Source organism: Mixophyes fleayi, chromosome 4 (genome assembly GCF_038048845.1).
Source record: "Mixophyes fleayi isolate aMixFle1 chromosome 4, aMixFle1.hap1, whole genome shotgun sequence".
NCBI lineage: Eukaryota > Metazoa > Chordata > Amphibia > Anura > Limnodynastidae > Mixophyes > Mixophyes fleayi.
Window position 1 is genome coordinate 80,094,794 of NC_134405.1, and position 18,384 is coordinate 80,113,177.

The 18,384-nt window shown below is 45.3% G+C and overlaps 1 protein-coding gene across 2 annotated transcripts in view; it reads right to left on the reverse strand.

Moving 5' to 3' along the window:
- Window positions 1–18,384, reverse strand: part of IQCH (IQ motif containing H) — a 438,281-nt gene that overhangs the window by 23,043 nt on the left and 396,854 nt on the right. For both annotated transcript variants that reach the window (XM_075207583.1, XM_075207582.1), the window contains 3 exons: window positions 15,769–15,960; window positions 7,567–7,687; window positions 6,070–6,356 (listed from right to left, as the gene is read on the reverse strand). In XM_075207583.1, the coding sequence (XP_075063684.1) occupies window positions 6,070–6,356; window positions 7,567–7,687; window positions 15,769–15,960 (600 nt within the window). The remainder of the gene's footprint in view (window positions 1–6,069; window positions 6,357–7,566; window positions 7,688–15,768; window positions 15,961–18,384) is intronic.

Genomic DNA, 18,384 nt, shown 5'->3' on the forward strand with positions numbered 1-18,384 from the left:
CTGGGCACGACCCTGGGGGATGTGGCACGCCCTCCAAAGTGGTGAGACCAGATCCTATTTTTACAAATTGGTGGGACGCTTAATTTGTCAGGATTACCTCCGGGACAATGTTGGGAGGTATGAAAATGCATAATGTTTTCACCCATGATAGTTCCTCAATAGGCAATAGGGGGAATTGATCACTATACAGGTAAGAAGGTGTAATGCGCCTTTAAATGTGCACATGATGCCGCAATAGTGTTAATGAATGGCCTGGTTCTTCTACACCAATTAGATTAGCAACATGCAGCTTTCTATGCTGTTTCCCTGTCACACCGAATAAATGTATCTGATTGTACCTTGCTTGCTGGTCAAATATTCACTGGGAGACATTTATGAAGATCGTGACTTTCACAGTACTGTGCATTTATATATGTGCATATAGTTACAGGACCATGCATACATGGGCCCCCAATAAATAAGTTCCTAGCCCATCTGCTTATCAAATGTGCCTAATTATTACGGTTCTGAGGTGAGAGCTCAAAGGAGAGTGTCCTGCACAAGAGAGAATCACATAGTTGTTACCATTATTACTTCTATTACAATATAAATCAAACAAATGCAGAAATTCAGAAAATTGGAGACATTTCACAAACTTTCACTTTTACAAATCAGTTTAAGTGCACGGCTACTGGTTGTATTTATGTCAGTCTGAGTGTAAGTAGCAATGTGCAGTGTGAATCTGGTCAGTCCCAGCGCAGGAACATGTGGTCAGTCCCAGCGCAGGAACATGTGGTCAGTCCCAGCGCAGGAACATGTGGTCAGTCCCAGCGCAGGAAAATGTGGTCAGTCCCAATGCAGGAACATGTGGCCAGTCCCAGTGCAGGAACATGTGGCCAGTCCCAGTGCAGGAACATGTGGCCAGTCCCAGTGCAGGAACATGTGGCCAGTCCCAGTGCAGGAACATGTGGCCAGTCCCAGTGCAGGAACATGTGGCCAGTCCCAGTGCAGGAACATGTGGCCAGTCCCAGTGCAGGTACATGTGGTCAGTCCCAGTGCAGGTACATGTGGTTAGTCCCAGTGCAGGAACATGTGGCCAGTCCCAGTGCAGGAACATGTGGCCAGTCCCAGTGCAGGAACATGTGGCCAGTCCCAGTGCAGGTACATGTGGCCAGTCCCAGTGCAGGAACATGTGGCCAGTCCCAGTGCAGGAACATGTGGCCAGTCCCAGTGCAGGAACATGTGGCCAGTCCCAGTGCAGGAACATGTGGCCAGTCCCAGTGCAGGAACATGTGGTCAGTCCCAGTGCAGGTACATGTGGTCAGTCCCAGTGCAGGAACATGTGGCCAGTCCCAGTGCAGGAACATGTGGTTAGTCCCAATATAAGTACATGTGGCCAGTCCCAGTGCAGGTACATGTGGCCAGTCCCAGTGCAGGAACATGTGGCCAGTCCCAGTGCAGGAACATGTGGCCAGTCCCAGTGCAGGTACATGTGGCCAGTCCCAGTGCAGGAACATGTGGTTAGTCCCAATATAAGTACATGTGGCCAGTCCCAGTGCAGGTACATGTGGCCAGTCCCAGTGCAGGAACATGTGGCCAGTCCCAGTGTAGGAACATGTGGCCAGTCCCAGTGTAGGAACATGTGGCCAGCCTCAGTGCAGGAACATGTGGCCAGTCCCAGTGCAGGAACATGTGGCCAGTCCCAGTGCAGGTACATGTGGCCAGTCCCAGTGCAGGAACATGTGGCCAGTCCCAGTGCAGGAACATGTGGCCAGTCCCAGTGCAGGTACATGTGGTCAGTCCCAGTGCAGGTACATGTGGTCAGTCCCAGTGCAGGAACATGTGGCCAGTCCCAGTGCAGGAACATGTGGTTAGTCCCAATATAAGTACATGTGGCCAGTCCCAGTGCAGGTACATGTGGCCAGTCCCAGTGCAGGAACATGTGGTCAGTCCCAGTGCAGGTACATGTGGTCAGTCCCAGTGCAGGAACATGTGGCCAGTCCCAGTGCAGGAACATGTGGTTAGTCCCAATATAAGTACATGTGGCCAGTCCCAGTGCAGGTACATGTGGCCAGTCCCAGTGCAGGAACATGTGGCCAGTCCCAGTGCAGGAACATGTGGCCAGTCCCAGTGCAGGTACATGTGGCCAGTCCCAGTGCAGGAACATGTGGTTAGTCCCAATATAAGTACATGTGGCCAGTCCCAGTGCAGGTACATGTGGCCAGTCCCAGTGCAGGAACATGTGGCCAGTCCCAGTGTAGGAACATGTGGCCAGTCCCAGTGTAGGAACATGTGGCCAGCCTCAGTGCAGGAACATGTGGCCAGTCCCAGTGCAGGAACATGTGGCCAGTCCCAGTGCAGGTACATGTGGCCAGTCCCAGTGCAGGAACATGTGGCCAGTCCCAGTGCAGGAACATGTGGCCAGTCCCAGTGCAGGTACATGTGGTCAGTCCCAGTGCAGGTACATGTGGTCAGTCCCAGTGCAGGTACATGTGGCCAGTCCCAGTGCAGGAACATGTGGCCAGTCCCAGTGCAGGTACATGTGGCCAGTCCCAGTGCAGGAACATGTGGCCAGTCCCAGTGCAGGAACATGTGGCCAGTCCCAGTGCAGGTACATGTGGTCAGTCCCAGTGCAGGTACATGTGGCCAGTCCCAGTGCAGGAACATGTGGTTAGTCCCAATATAAGTACATGTGGCCAGTCCCAGTGCAGGTACATGTGGCCAGTCCCAGTGCAGGAACATGTGGCCAGTCCCAGTGCAGGAACATGTGGCCAGTCCCAGTGCAGGTACATGTGGCCAGTCCCAGTGCAGGAACATGTGGTTAGTCCCAATATAAGTACATGTGGCCAGTCCCAGTGCAGGTACATGTGGCCAGTCCCAGTGCAGGAACATGTGGCCAGTCCCAGTGCAGGAACATGTGGCCAGTCCCAGTGCAGGAACATGTGGCCAGTCCCAGTGCAGGAACATGTGGCCAGTCCCAGTGCAGGTACATGTGGTCAGTCCCAGTGCAGGTACATGTGGTTAGTCCCAGTGCAGGAACATGTGGCCAGTCCCAGTGCAGGAACATGTGGCCAGTCCCAGTGCAGGAACATGTGGCCAGTCCCAGTGCAGGTACATGTGGCCAGTCCCAGTGCAGGAACATGTGGCCAGTCCCAGTGCAGGAACATGTGGCCAGTCCCAGTGCAGGAACATGTGGCCAGTCCCAGTGCAGGAACATGTGGCCAGTCCCAGTGCAGGAACATGTGGTCAGTCCCAGTGCAGGTACATGTGGTCAGTCCCAGTGCAGGAACATGTGGCCAGTCCCAGTGCAGGAACATGTGGTTAGTCCCAATATAAGTACATGTGGCCAGTCCCAGTGCAGGTACATGTGGCCAGTCCCAGTGCAGGAACATGTGGCCAGTCCCAGTGCAGGAACATGTGGCCAGTCCCAGTGCAGGTACATGTGGCCAGTCCCAGTGCAGGAACATGTGGTTAGTCCCAATATAAGTACATGTGGCCAGTCCCAGTGCAGGTACATGTGGCCAGTCCCAGTGCAGGAACATGTGGCCAGTCCCAGTGTAGGAACATGTGGCCAGTCCCAGTGTAGGAACATGTGGCCAGCCTCAGTGCAGGAACATGTGGCCAGTCCCAGTGCAGGAACATGTGGCCAGTCCCAGTGCAGGTACATGTGGCCAGTCCCAGTGCAGGAACATGTGGCCAGTCCCAGTGCAGGAACATGTGGCCAGTCCCAGTGCAGGTACATGTGGTCAGTCCCAGTGCAGGTACATGTGGTCAGTCCCAGTGCAGGAACATGTGGCCAGTCCCAGTGCAGGAACATGTGGTTAGTCCCAATATAAGTACATGTGGCCAGTCCCAGTGCAGGTACATGTGGCCAGTCCCAGTGCAGGAACATGTGGTCAGTCCCAGTGCAGGTACATGTGGTCAGTCCCAGTGCAGGAACATGTGGCCAGTCCCAGTGCAGGAACATGTGGTTAGTCCCAATATAAGTACATGTGGCCAGTCCCAGTGCAGGTACATGTGGCCAGTCCCAGTGCAGGAACATGTGGCCAGTCCCAGTGCAGGAACATGTGGCCAGTCCCAGTGCAGGTACATGTGGCCAGTCCCAGTGCAGGAACATGTGGTTAGTCCCAATATAAGTACATGTGGCCAGTCCCAGTGCAGGTACATGTGGCCAGTCCCAGTGCAGGAACATGTGGCCAGTCCCAGTGTAGGAACATGTGGCCAGTCCCAGTGTAGGAACATGTGGCCAGCCTCAGTGCAGGAACATGTGGCCAGTCCCAGTGCAGGAACATGTGGCCAGTCCCAGTGCAGGTACATGTGGCCAGTCCCAGTGCAGGAACATGTGGCCAGTCCCAGTGCAGGAACATGTGGCCAGTCCCAGTGCAGGTACATGTGGTCAGTCCCAGTGCAGGTACATGTGGTCAGTCCCAGTGCAGGTACATGTGGCCAGTCCCAGTGCAGGAACATGTGGCCAGTCCCAGTGCAGGTACATGTGGCCAGTCCCAGTGCAGGAACATGTGGCCAGTCCCAGTGCAGGAACATGTGGCCAGTCCCAGTGCAGGTACATGTGGTCAGTCCCAGTGCAGGTACATGTGGCCAGTCCCAGTGCAGGAACATGTGGTTAGTCCCAATATAAGTACATGTGGCCAGTCCCAGTGCAGGTACATGTGGCCAGTCCCAGTGCAGGAACATGTGGCCAGTCCCAGTGCAGGAACATGTGGCCAGTCCCAGTGCAGGTACATGTGGCCAGTCCCAGTGCAGGAACATGTGGTTAGTCCCAATATAAGTACATGTGGCCAGTCCCAGTGCAGGTACATGTGGCCAGTCCCAGTGCAGGAACATGTGGCCAGTCCCAGTGTAGGAACATGTGGCCAGTCCCAGTGTAGGAACATGTGGCCAGCCTCAGTGCAGGAACATGTGGCCAGTCCCAGTGCAGGAACATGTGGCCAGTCCCAGTGCAGGAACATGTGGCCAGTCCCAGTGCAGGTACATGTGGTCAGTCCCAGTGCAGGTACATGTGGTCAGTCCCAGTGCAGGTACATGTGGTCAGTCCCAGTGCAGGTACATGTGGCCAGTCCCAGTGCAGGAACATGTGGCCAGTCCCAGTGCAGGTACATGTGGCCAGTCCCAGTGCAGGAACATGTGGCCAGTCCCAGTGCAGGAACATGTGGCCAGTCCCAGTGCAGGTACATGTGGTCAGTCCCAGTGCAGGAACATGTGGCCAGTCCCAGTGCAGGAATATGTGGTTAGTCCCAATATAAGTACATGTGGTCAGTCCTAGTGCAGAAACATGTGGTCAGTCTTAGTGTACGAACATGTGGAATTAGTGGCGCTATATAAATAAATAAATAGATGATGATGATGTGGTCAGGCTCAGTGTATGAACATGTGGTCAGTCCCAATATATGAACATGTGGTCAGTCCCTGTGTAGGTACATTTGGTCATTCTCAGTGTACAAACATGTGATCAGTCCCAGTGTAGGTACATATGGTTAGTCTCAGTGTACAAACATGTGATTAGTCTCAGTGTACAAACATGTGGTCAGTCCCAGTGTAGGTACATATGGTCAGTCTCAGTGTACAAACATGTGGTCAGTCTCAGTGTACAAACATGTGGTCAGTCCCTGTGTAGGTACATATAGTCAGTCCCTGTGTAGGTACATATGGTCAGTCTCAGTGTATAAACATGTGGTCAGTCCCAGTGTAGGTACATATGGTCAGTCTCAGTGTACAAACATGTGGTCAGTCTCAGTGTACAAACATGTGGTCAGTCCCTGTGTAGGTACATGTGGTCAGTCCCTGTGTAGGTACATATGGTCAGTCTCAGTGTATAAACATGTGGTCATTCCAAGTGTAGGTACATGTGGTGAGTCCCAGTGTAGGTACATGACTATTGGAATAATGTGTTGCCACTCTGAGTGTAATTACATGGCTACTGGGGGCATCTGTGAGCAGTATGAGTGTGGCTGCATGTACGGGCGGAGTGTAAATGCATGTGGCCAGTGTGAGTGTTATACAGAGTGTAAGTCAACTGCAATAGAAACAAATGAGAGGTAAGAATTATTGATAACACTGTATAGGAAATCTTACCTGCTGCTCAAGGCTTTCAGGGTCTATGAATGTCACCAGTTCTATAGACAGATATCCGAGCACCCCTCGGGCCTTGCAGGTCTCTCCAATGCGATTGCAGATTGATGTAAGTGTAGTGGGGGACACTGAGCACTGGGGAACAGAGCTGCCTACACTCTGCAAGGGGCTGGAGCCGTGAATCTGATCCCCACAGGACACCATCTGGATTTCCCCATCCGGGTTAATCAGCAGGTCTATAGTAAGGCAGGTAATACTCTGCGCTGGAGGAAAAGCCTCAATTACCCCCCCTAGAATAACACAGGAGAAACAATCTAGTAAACATAATCTAACCTGACAATGACATAATACAGAAAATAAGTATTAGCATAAACCTGCTGGTTATAGATCTGAAATATTACAAGTAAAGGGTGTATAGGAATTAGTGGCGCTATATAAATAAATGGTGATGATGATGTATATAAATATATACCTTACCACTGCACACAAGTTAAGACGGCTGTATTAAAGTCGCCCCTTTGAAGAACGGCAGACACATAGTTTAATGAGTGAAACATTCTATCTCTATAGTAAGTTATATCCATATCTGATAAGAAGTATTCACCCATCACCTACACATGGTGGACCTCATTTACCAATCTCACTGGACGGTCTGTGCAATGCACCTTGGTTCTGTGCCAATGTAGCCAGATGGTCCACCCAGCACATAACAAGATACACGCTACTCTCCGCTCACTAGAAGTGCACCTAGGTTTGTGGAAAGGGAAGAAATGAAGAGGCGTTCTGTGTAGACGTCACATGAATGTCCACTTTCTACCACTGTTTATGTGGCACTTGTGTCTATGACACTTTTCTTTCTTTTACACTGGTCGAGATGCACCTAGAAATGGTCTTGTCCACTGTAGCACACCAGGAAGTAGCAAGAAGTCTTCATGAACTGTCTTATAGGATGCGAGCTGAGTTCCTGCAGTTCAGAGCTGGTTTAAAAGTCCTATTGCAGGGTGTGTTTCACTACAATGAACACCTCTAACAATGTGCCCTCTCCATCCCTTTATCTCGATTCAATAATCTCGCTCCATAAAATTAAAATTCATTTTTGCACTACTCCACAAACCTAAGCACAAGGGTTTGTCTACTTATCAAGAAACGCCCTCACTCTGCCGAACTTCTAACATCAGCTGGTGCAAACCTCTCCTCGTCCTCCTCAAACCCAGACATCTTGCTCCACAAACCCATGTGCTTAAGCGCAAATCTTGGGGCTTCTGCACAAATCAAGACGCACTGCATTACCAAAAGGGATTTTACCAGGTGCCTCAAACATTTTGCGCTTCATAATGTGGCCCAGAGTTCTGACGAACCACAGATTCAGGCTGGATTCAGGATATGGGTCTGGAATTCTTAGGTTCTTAATGTAAAATGCTGCTTAATAACAGAAACAGCTCAATTTACTACTGTTGCTCCTTGGGGTGGTGCTGAAGGGAGGGAGCTTCCAATACTTACCACAGCTCACAAGAGACTGGAGAAATCTGTCCCATGTTGGATAGCGCCTCCTGTTTACAGGCTGTGCATAGTACTGCAGGACCTGGGGAAGCTCCGCTGCGATCTGCCGCATGGCCTTTTCCTGGTGTGGGAGTAAGGCAGATGTGAGTGCAGTAAAGTAACACCACGAGAGAACTTTTGACTATGTTGGGTCTTATGTACTAAACTTGGCTACACTGTGGACACTTTTAAATGTGAACTAACTGTAGGTCCTAAAAGTCAATTTTAAAACTAGTTAACCATTTAAACAAATTTTATTACATATCCCTGCAAAATAGTAAACATTATTTTGCTTTATTGAATAATTTAAGGTATATTTAAAAAGCCTATAAATATATTGTACATCCATTGTTATAGCTGCTTGTACTTTATACTCCTGGTAGGTAAGAGGTTAATCCCTATGGATAAATTTATCAAGTTGCAGGTTTGAAAAAGTGGAGATGTTGCCTGTAGTAACCAATTAGATCCTAGTTATCATCTATTTAGTACATTCTGCAAAATGACAGCTAAAATCTGATTGGTTGCTATAGGCAACATCTCCATTTTTTCAAACCCGCAGCTTGATAAATTTACCCCATGGAGTGATATCTAACAGGTAAAAAAAAGTAAAAGGTTGCAGGATAACAAAGGTGTGAGCAGTCAAAAGTGTCAACAAAAGGAGTATAAGATAATGCAAATAAAACAAACTGTCCCCTGCAGGGGCGCACGCAGGGGGGGTTTCTGGTTCTTCAGAAACACCTCCCCTCTGCGAACGAACGGGCACTAAACATTGCCCCTAAACAGCAGCACTGTACTGTACAGCGCGGCGGTGCTGTATTGTAGTACAGCATTGCCAAAATGAAGCTGCTGCGCATGCGCCCGCGCATGCGCAGCAGCTCTCTCTCTATATATATTTTTTTTGGGGGGGGGAGGAAACCCCCCCTTAAAAATCCTGTGTTTGCCCCTGCCCTGCACACAGCTTTATTGATGACCTTTAACCAGGTAAATTGAGAAAGATTGACATTGAATACAACAAAAATAGTAGATCCAAATTAGAATTAAAATATTGAACCCCTAAATAGTTAAATAAATGTGGGGCTTAGTTATTCTTTAAGAACATAGAAGCATATTCAATTAGGATTCCGGTCCGTGGTAACGCACGTTACCTGCGCAGTATTGCCGGTAATACGGTACCGCAATAACGCGGATTTTCGTACTCAACCCTATGAGGTGTGAAAGAAAATCCACATTATTGCGGTGCCGTGGATTAACTTTGCGGCCCGTTCCGGCGCGATCCCGTGGACCGGAAACATAATTGAATATGCCCCATAGAGTGCAAATGTAGGAGCACAGAAATAATCTTCATACACCAGTATGTAAGAGTGTTGCTAGGATACATGACACTATAAAGCACATTCAAGGTACTCCAAACGTAAGTGTTACAACTAACAAATGTGAGAATAAAGCAGGAAGTAGCTGGGGCCGCAGGTGAAGGCTCAGAGTGCCGCCTGTTGCCCGTCACTACTGTAACCTGTGACATTAATGGGCAAGGCTCTCAGAACCACAACATGAAGAACGAGATTAAACTATCTTCAACATTATGTGTAATCAAATACCCTGGATCTCATTTAGGGGTCTATTTACCAATGACCGCATAATATGAATGAAACTTTTCAATCCTCATCGCATAGATGCGGATTGAAAAGTTTCTCATATGTATTAAAAAATCAACACAGGAACAGCCGTTCCGAAAAACGGCTGCTCCTGTGAAGATTAACACTTACCTGTCACTGAAGTCTTCTCTTCTCCTCCCTCTGCGGTGCTGCTCGCCCCTCTTTCAATCCCTGTGCGCATGCGCCGACCAGTAAACTCGGGCATGCGCACAGAGATCCCTGTCTGACGGAACCTGAGGCAAGTGTGGAGGGATCACATGATCCCTCCACACATGCGCTGTGCAGCCCTGCTCGTCAGAGCAGCGCTGTTTTCAGTGAAACTTTTCAATTATGGTAATGTACGCCAGCTTCAGATGGCGCCAGCTTCAGATGGCGTACATTACCATGATTGAAAACTAAGTATCAGTCATTGATACATAGCGTTACTGAGCACTTCCCATACACTGTTATGGGGAGTGCTCAGTAAACCGATGAGAGAAGCAAAGCAGCAGATATCTGAGATATCTGCTCCGATGCTGCAATAATACATAGTAATTTAGTGGTAAGTCGTTTTCGGGGATTTACCTCTAAATTAGAGGGGAGAGATCTTTGATAAATAGGCCCCTTACTGAGTGCACCTCCAATCCATGTGCCTTGGCAGAAATCTTAGTGTACCTTTGTAAACAAAACTTGTTGCGGCCCCTGCATGGCACATTGGTAGTTTCGTGGTTTGCAAATGAAGTCCACCGTTTGTGACTGTGACCATTGCAACATATGCACAGTCTGCATAACATAGAGCTAGATACAAGCCGTGGAGATCATCCACACACTTCCCTGGAAGCTCTTTACAAGCTGTTACATCCCTTTTGTATGACATAAGGACACTTAAAAGGACTAAATTGAAGCGGTCGATGCATGACCAGTTATGGGACTCATACAGTTAGGAGCAAACCCAGCTAAAGGGGGCAGACTCGCACCGGTACAAACCATCTTATGATGCAAGGGGTGCACATGCTAATATCTTTATCATGTAACATACAAATACTGGGCAGCTTTATTTGTGCACTGCAATCTAATAGTGGAAGGGAGCACCCCCTCCAAATTCTTATTACATCCGCACATTTTCTATTTGCCCTACATACAGTGCAACATGGTTTCACTACGGTGCAACAACGCCTAACTCTAAATGACGCCCTATATGTTCTAGGTGTGTGGAGGGCAAGAAACACCTATTGTACTCACCAAATCCGTCTACCTGTCCATACATAGACAAGACCCACTTGCAGTATGGCGTCACTCAAGTGTTCCATAGCGGAATGTATAGAGGAATATAAGGACTAATATAAACAAGGTATCTATTTCGAGCAAGATGGTAAAAATGCACAAATTAGCTAATCACAATGGGCCTGAGTCATTAAGGAGAGCAAAGCATAAAAAAGGAGTAACTTTGCACCTGGGCAAAGCCATGTTACATTGAAAGGGGGGGGGCTAAATTTAAAATGTGGGGACAGATTTATAGTTGGAATAGGGCATGTCCTAGATCAACTTTAAATTTCAGTGTAAAAATAAAGCTATTAAGTATTTATGTGCTAGATGAAAAAACAGCCAGTATTTAACTTGTGCGCAAAATAATCAACTAATTTGCACCCCTTGCATTGTAACATGGTTTGTGCCGGAGAACATTTACTCCTTTTTTTGCTTTACTTTCCTTAATGAATCAGGCGCAATATGTTTACCACCTCCATCATCTTAATAGAGCTCTTACGGAACAATTATACCAGGTTGCTACAATAGTTCCCTATTGCACCACCTCCTCCGCCAACAAATGAGTTAATAGCAGTCCTATAAGAACACATTGAATGTCTCTGCTCCTCTCCTTCACTTGTCACAGCTCGGCTGCTGGAGCCTGGCCCTCCGCATCCAATTGATGGTGTAGAATCTCTTCCCTCCATCTGGCCTATGAGGCCTGGAGCTGCAGCTATGATATTTTGTCACTGCTGTTTTCTTGCTGTTTTCCTCTATTCCACTCCCCAGATGGTGAAAATAACATTCAAACACTTTTTTTTTTTTTGGTGTGTGTGTGTGATTTTTTTTTTTATTTGCTTCTAACAATGGTCCTTGGCATCATTTCAATGTTCTACTTCGGTAATTAACAGTACTGATATGGCCACAATTACAAGTCCCCCTCTCTTCGGCAGTAACGCTGTGAATTAGTAGGAGCTAATGACTGCGAGTGGAGAGGGGGCTCGAGCGCAGACGGTGAAGCGTTTTTTTTGTAGAATGGAATAAAAAGGTACAAGCAGCGCGTCCGTGGTCGACGATGATTACCTAGTAATTAGTTTACACAAAGCCTTCTATTTAATGGCGAAACAGTGTAATTAACAAGTGACAGAAAATCAAAGGGTTGTTTTGTAAGCATATGAAAAATTAACACGGAGGGATACAAGAGAATTAAATCAATAGCATGCAGAACGTGAGATTGATACCTGGGGGGCCGACAGACACATTGCTCTACATGATATTATATTGCTGTTTATTAAATTGCCCTGTGTGTTATTATATCACTTTGTTTATTGCTATATCATTTTTCATTATATTATTAGCAGTCTCCGCATCCCAACAGATTACCGAGGGAGAGTATGCGTCTTTGTATTTTACTATATGTTCATGTTTGTTTATTCTATATTACACTATACTAATGTACAGTGTACGGCTCCCACTGCATAGGATGAAATGGCGCTGTATTTACAGTCAGGGGTCTTTGAAGCCAATGGGCAGTAAATTAATTTAACCCTGGCAGACTCCCCATTTATAGTAATACTTTTTATCACAAATAATACTATGTTGTTAATATATATACATACATATATATATATATATATATATATATATATATATATATATATATATATATATATATTACACGCTAAAACACAGGCATTTGTAGTACTGTAAGCATCATTTTCCGTCCAATCCCAGAGTTTTGGAAATTAAAGAGTTAAAGATGACTGTTGGGAAAACACGATAAGTATGTAGCTCTTTCATTGGTAGATAGTTAAACTTATAGGAGAACTCTAAAGTTATCCAAGCCTAATGTTCTGAAATTTTCATAAACTCACTAAAATAATTCTAATAAACTAGCTGCACATTCTTAGGAAACGTTATGACCTCAAACAATGAATATAGGTGATGAATTAAAGGATATGGATGTTATGCATTTAGTTTCCCATTATGTTCAACCCTTCTTTATTGTCAATCCTTTTCTGGAGAGACTGATACACACTGTAGAGGGGTTAAAGCGGGTCATGCCGTCGCCCCATCTTCCCTTATCTCCCAGTTTGGCTTAGGGGGTGTATGAGGGTCTGTCTGAATCTGATCTAATTTTACTGCAAAAAGGGGATGCCATAAGGAATTCACACTCGTCATTTGTCAGCAGAATACTGTGAACAGCAGGAGTCTGATGAGTGCCCTAGATATGGGGAATGCAGCCAAAACCCCACAGTGAGAGAGATTACTTAACCCTTTTTCACCTGCCCACAACAGACGAGGGGAGGGGGGAGACGCGAAGTGTTGAAGCCAGAGGTTGGTGGCAGCGGATCATGAGATTTATCTGTCATAAAACAACACTACGGGCTAATACAACACAGTGTAGACTGGCGGAACAAATTAGGGAAAATATACTTAACCATCAGCAACCCTAATTTTTTAAAAAAGTTGAAAAAGCAGAAATAGAAGGTTTGACACTGTAGGAACAATGTTATAAAATGCCAGAGCAACAAACGGAGCCTTGGAGGGTGTGATCACCCCCCTTCCTCCGAACATCCTGCAAACTAATGTTGTGTTTTTTGGAAGTGGGGGCAATTAGTATGTGGGGGCTGTTGTGTGATGACCTAGGGACGTGCCACCCAGTCGTCAGGCGTCTAATGCAGAATTTACTAACAATTTAAAACCTGAAGTTGTGTATGATCCCCAATTGATATGGCACTGGAGTTTTTCAAAGTTTCAGTTAAAAAATTCTGATTATTTCATGGATTTTTCTATATCAGAGCTCTAAAGGTGTAAAGCACCCAAATAAGACATATGTGGTTCCAAAATGGGATATTAACATTTCTGGAATAATGGGATTGGGTTTTGCAACACTGAAAGAATAGGCTAAGGCCTTTTTTCACCCATCTATGAAGACGGTTAAAAAATAAGCGCTTTTGCATGAAGAAAAAGTCTCTGTGCTACTCACAAACCAGGGAATGCCACTATATAGTTATCTTCTCTACCCCGTAAATTTCATTAAAATATCTTGTCAACATCAAGTGGGTGTAAAGTGAGCCACATTAGTAATGAATGTTCCTGATGCACCCATCTCCTCCAATCAGAACATGCAAAATACAGCACCCTTGCACACGCCGCAGTTTTGACTAACTGATCCCTACTGATATGTTATTTGGGTTTTTTCTGCGCCGGAATCCTCATACTTTCTACACATCCTTTCTCTTCCCATGCACCATTCATCCTATAGGAGAAGGAACCAGGAAAATGGCAGGCCTAATCCCCAGACATGGTCCTGGAGTCTATGCCTCAGCAACATCAATTTATTTATATAGCGCCACTAATTCTACAGCGCTGTACAGAGAGCTCACTCACATCAGTCCCTGCCCCATTGGGGGCTATAGTCTAAATACCCTAACACACACAGACCAAAAGATACTAAGGGAAATTTAATAGCAGCCAATTAACCTTCCAGTATGTTTCTGGAGTGTGGGAGGAAACCGGAGCACTCGGAGGAAACTCACGCAAACACGGGGAGAACATACAAACTCCACACAGATAAGGTCATGGTCAGAAATCGAACTCATGACCCCAGTGCTGTGAGGCAGAAGTGCTAACCACTAAGCCACCGTGCTGCCCACCTTTCGTAACAGTACATGGACATATTAATGATGTGCGGCCAAGCCGTAGGTCATAGTCAGTGGAAAAAGTGAAAAGAAACCAGCACTTTCCTATAACTACAGCCTCCCAGATCATTTGCCGCTGCCACTAATGACCAGAGCACACTACATACAGGAAATAAAGTGGTGGCAGCACTAGGCCTCCACAGCCCCTGTAACTCAGGAGGCTGTGCGGGGCTCTCAGTGGCATCATCTCTGTAACGGAGGCTGTCTCTGCATCTATTGCTGATGTTGGTTGTCTTAGCGCAGTGATGGTCACATGCAGCCATCAGAGCCTCCCGCTGCGGCCCCAGCTCCTTCCTGCTTTCCTGTCAGATTAGTTTGTTACAGCTTGTAACACTTGTGTCATGTGCCTGCTCATATTACAGATAGGTATCTCTTTCTTTGATTAAATGTTTTGATTTAGCTTATTGCTGACATTAATTATAATGTGCGGCCCTTCTAAAGGTTAGAGACAGCGGATGTGGCAACTGAAGTGTATTAGGTTGACTATCACTACGTTAGTGGTTCAAATGACATAATAATGTTTATAAATACAGATCTCTGTATCCAAAACCAACCTTATAATAAAACATGTCAGAGCATCAAACCTGCGTTTGCAATAAAAGTAAAACTTGGTAGAACAACACATAGATGTATAGGAGGAGGTTTTGATCCTATTGATCTTCAGAATAAACATTACTATAACAATTGTCCTATAAGAACATAGAAGTTATTATATTATTTATGAACATCCAGTAACCCAAAGCAACCAATCATGCATTTGCTTTCATTGACTAACACGCAGTAGATTGATCAAAGCTAACTGCTGATTGGTTGTTATGGGTTACAGCACACTGCACCATGTCAGCAAATACTTAATGTACTGTTTTCAAAATAAGTGTTCAAACATCCATTATAAATAATCTATGATATGTGAATTGAATTTTTATCAACATGATTGTTAGAAAGAAAGTGAAGAAATTCAGCCCTAATAAGTAGAGTACATAGATACAAAATACATGTTGAGAAATGAGGCCAATTTAAAGCTGAAATTGAATATATAAGTATAAAGGAGCACTGGCCAGTGCTGAGGAGCAGCGGGTCAATAAGAGGGATTAGAGGCACAGCCAGGTTGAGATAACAATAGCAGTGCTTCATACATCAATCTACTTCATCCTTCTAATGCAGACACAGGTCTCAGTGATGTGACACACACAGAGAAAGGGGGACTTGTCATTATGTATCATAAACTGTTATGCAAATACCTCAATTTGTAACTATTAACATAATTTAGCGCTCAGAGACATACACTCGTTTCTAATCATCGCAGTGGAATGGAGTCTTGTTCTGTCGTTCTTAGCCTGCAGGAAAGTCTTTCATCAAGATGCTGTAATGTTTTAATAACCTGCCAGTGTTCACCGGCTGTGCCGCTGCCGACGACACTCTTACATTGTCCTCATTAAGGAACAGGTCGGGGAATAACAGGACATTAAAGCATTGCCGGTGTGCAGGGTCCTGAGGGTTGGAAGCTGCTGTTACTGACAATGCAGGTCTGTTAACCCCATCTGTGATGAGCCTGGGTAACATTACCTGTAGTATAGTCTCACCTGTGCCCATTTCTGCCTCCAGGTATCCGGGCTGTACCTCTGCCGCTCTCTCAGGGCCCAAGTATAACATGGAAGGTGTACCGCAATGTCACAGAAAGCTGTCCCGTTGCTGCCAAATTCATTGTCCACTTTAAATAACCAGCGGGTGACCAGCATGTTATCAGTGATAAGCTGAGCCAGAGAGCTGAGGAACTGTGAACGTGATAAAGATGCCGGATGTAAATGTGATGCACAGCAACATACATGGTATACACAGAAAAATACATCCAACACCTGAATGCTATTTTGCTTATTGTGCTAAAGTCAGGTTTATACAGCAGGGATACGACGGGTTAGTTGTTTATCTGAGTAAATCATAGCTGTCCAACAGGAGTATTCATGACCCAAGTGTGGATGCAGGTTTCCAAGGCTTCCCTAAAACCTTCCAGAGAATCTGTAGTATGGTCATTATATGTATATAATATCTGGCCTGCTTCCATGCAGTTATAACATGTACCTGGCCTTCTCCACGTCAATACCTGGACAAAGCTGGGTTCAAGTACTGCGATCTTGTTAATCAGACATGTAAGATCCTGACTGTATTACTCAACTCCAACCCATCTCTTTTCTGGCCTCTACAATTTCCGTACATACTTTACATATTTACGATTAAAGCTTCAGTAATTTGAGTTTGTCCCTGTTTGTGTAAAATATATATTTATTTAGAATGACATAATATGCAGGACAAGGGCTAGACAATGTAGGCAGTTGCGTGGTGGTGTGACGCTGATGGAGAACTGTGTACCTAATGTCAGGTCTGCATTTGGCTGCCGAGTCCTTATTCATGTCTCTCAGGGCACTCAGAAGATTAATAAGTGAGGCTCACAGCACTACTACAGAGCATCATCTGAGTGCACAATCAGTAAGTGTGGGGGTAGAGAGAAACAGACACAATTTTGGCCATACTTTGACTCCCCTTTCAAAGGACTGTCTACAGTATACACACTACAGACACAGTGGGCCTGATTCATTAAGGAAAGTAAGGCAAAAAAATAAGTAAGTTTTCTCCTGGACAAAACCATATTACAATACAAGGGCTGCAAATTAGTTTATTATTTTGTACATAAGTTAAACACTGGCTGTTTATTTATGTAGCACACAAATATTTGATAGCTTTATTTGAAAAATTTAATTTAAACTTGATCTAGGACATGCCCTACTATATATCTGCCAATACATTTTAAATTTACCTCCCCCTCCAATGCAACATGGTTTTGTCAAGGTGCAAAGTTACTTATTTTTTTGCTTTACTTTCCTTAATGAATCAGACACAGTATGTCTGTATAGTGATGTATACTTCATCTTAACCTACAGTAACAATGGTACAATGTACGCATTCAAGTGCCAGTGATTGTTTGCTACCAAAACAAACAGCTCACAAAAAACCCCCCAAAGAGATTAGGAGACACACGACAACTAACACAACTACCTACAACTAACTTTCCAGGGTCTCTCCTGGTACTGATACATGCCAATCGGGGCCTGATTCATGTCCAGACACAACTTGCACATAAGTTTTGTGTGAAAGAAGAGCACAGAACTTGTACGTAGTTCTGACCGGATTCAGATCCAAATGTATCTTATGTACGCTCTGTCCAAACGTTACTTGCTGTATGTAGATACACACAACAGACTGCAGTATAAATACAAGCGTCTGTTCACTAAAAGGTCACATCAGAACACAAATAAAAATTAAATGATAAAATAAATCTTAACAGTATAACCATTGATAAAAATATGGATTTAAAAAGTATATATTTGTTTTACATTAAATACCGTATATACTCGTGTATAAGCCGAGTTTTTCAGCACATTTTTTTATGCTGAAAAAGCCCCCCTCGGCTTATACACGGGTGAACTTACCTGGTCTCCGTTTCCTCAGCTCTTCAGTTCCGCAGTGGAACGCATGTGCGTTCCACCGACAGGAAGTTCGGCACAAATGCCGAACTTCCTGTCATTGGAACGCACATGCGTTCCACTGCGGAACTGAAGAGCTGAGGAAACGGAGACCATGTAAGTTCGTTCTCTCTCCCTCACTCGCTCCCTCCCTCTCTCCCCTTCCAATATTAACATAACGTGATTTCCCTATTCTTTGGGGGTGAATTTGGGGGTGAATTTCAGATATGGCATTTGCTGGGTCTCATAATACATTATTATTCAGGATACCGTACATTGATGGTTCTAATTTATACGATTCATTTATAAAACAGTTTTTTCAAATGAAATCAATAAAGTAGAGTAACAAATCAGGGGGTGTGGAAATATTAATGCACACATATATAAAGATATTTATTGACAGTGTCCCCCTGCACCCCATTTTGAAATGTGTCAGGGCTTCACTAAAATGGCAAGCTTATATCAGGACCATAAAGCCATATTTATGGAGCAGTTGTGAAAAAATGGCAAACAAACTGTGTATTTTTTTTTTAAATTGATGCTGGGTGTCACACCTACAAGACCACGTTCAAAATCAGTCCTGCTTTTTCTAGATATGCTCCCGAAGCTGGTTGTTTTAATGCCTGCTTTCTGCAAGATAGGGGACAGACAGCATGCCAAAAAGATTTAGCTTAGTATCAA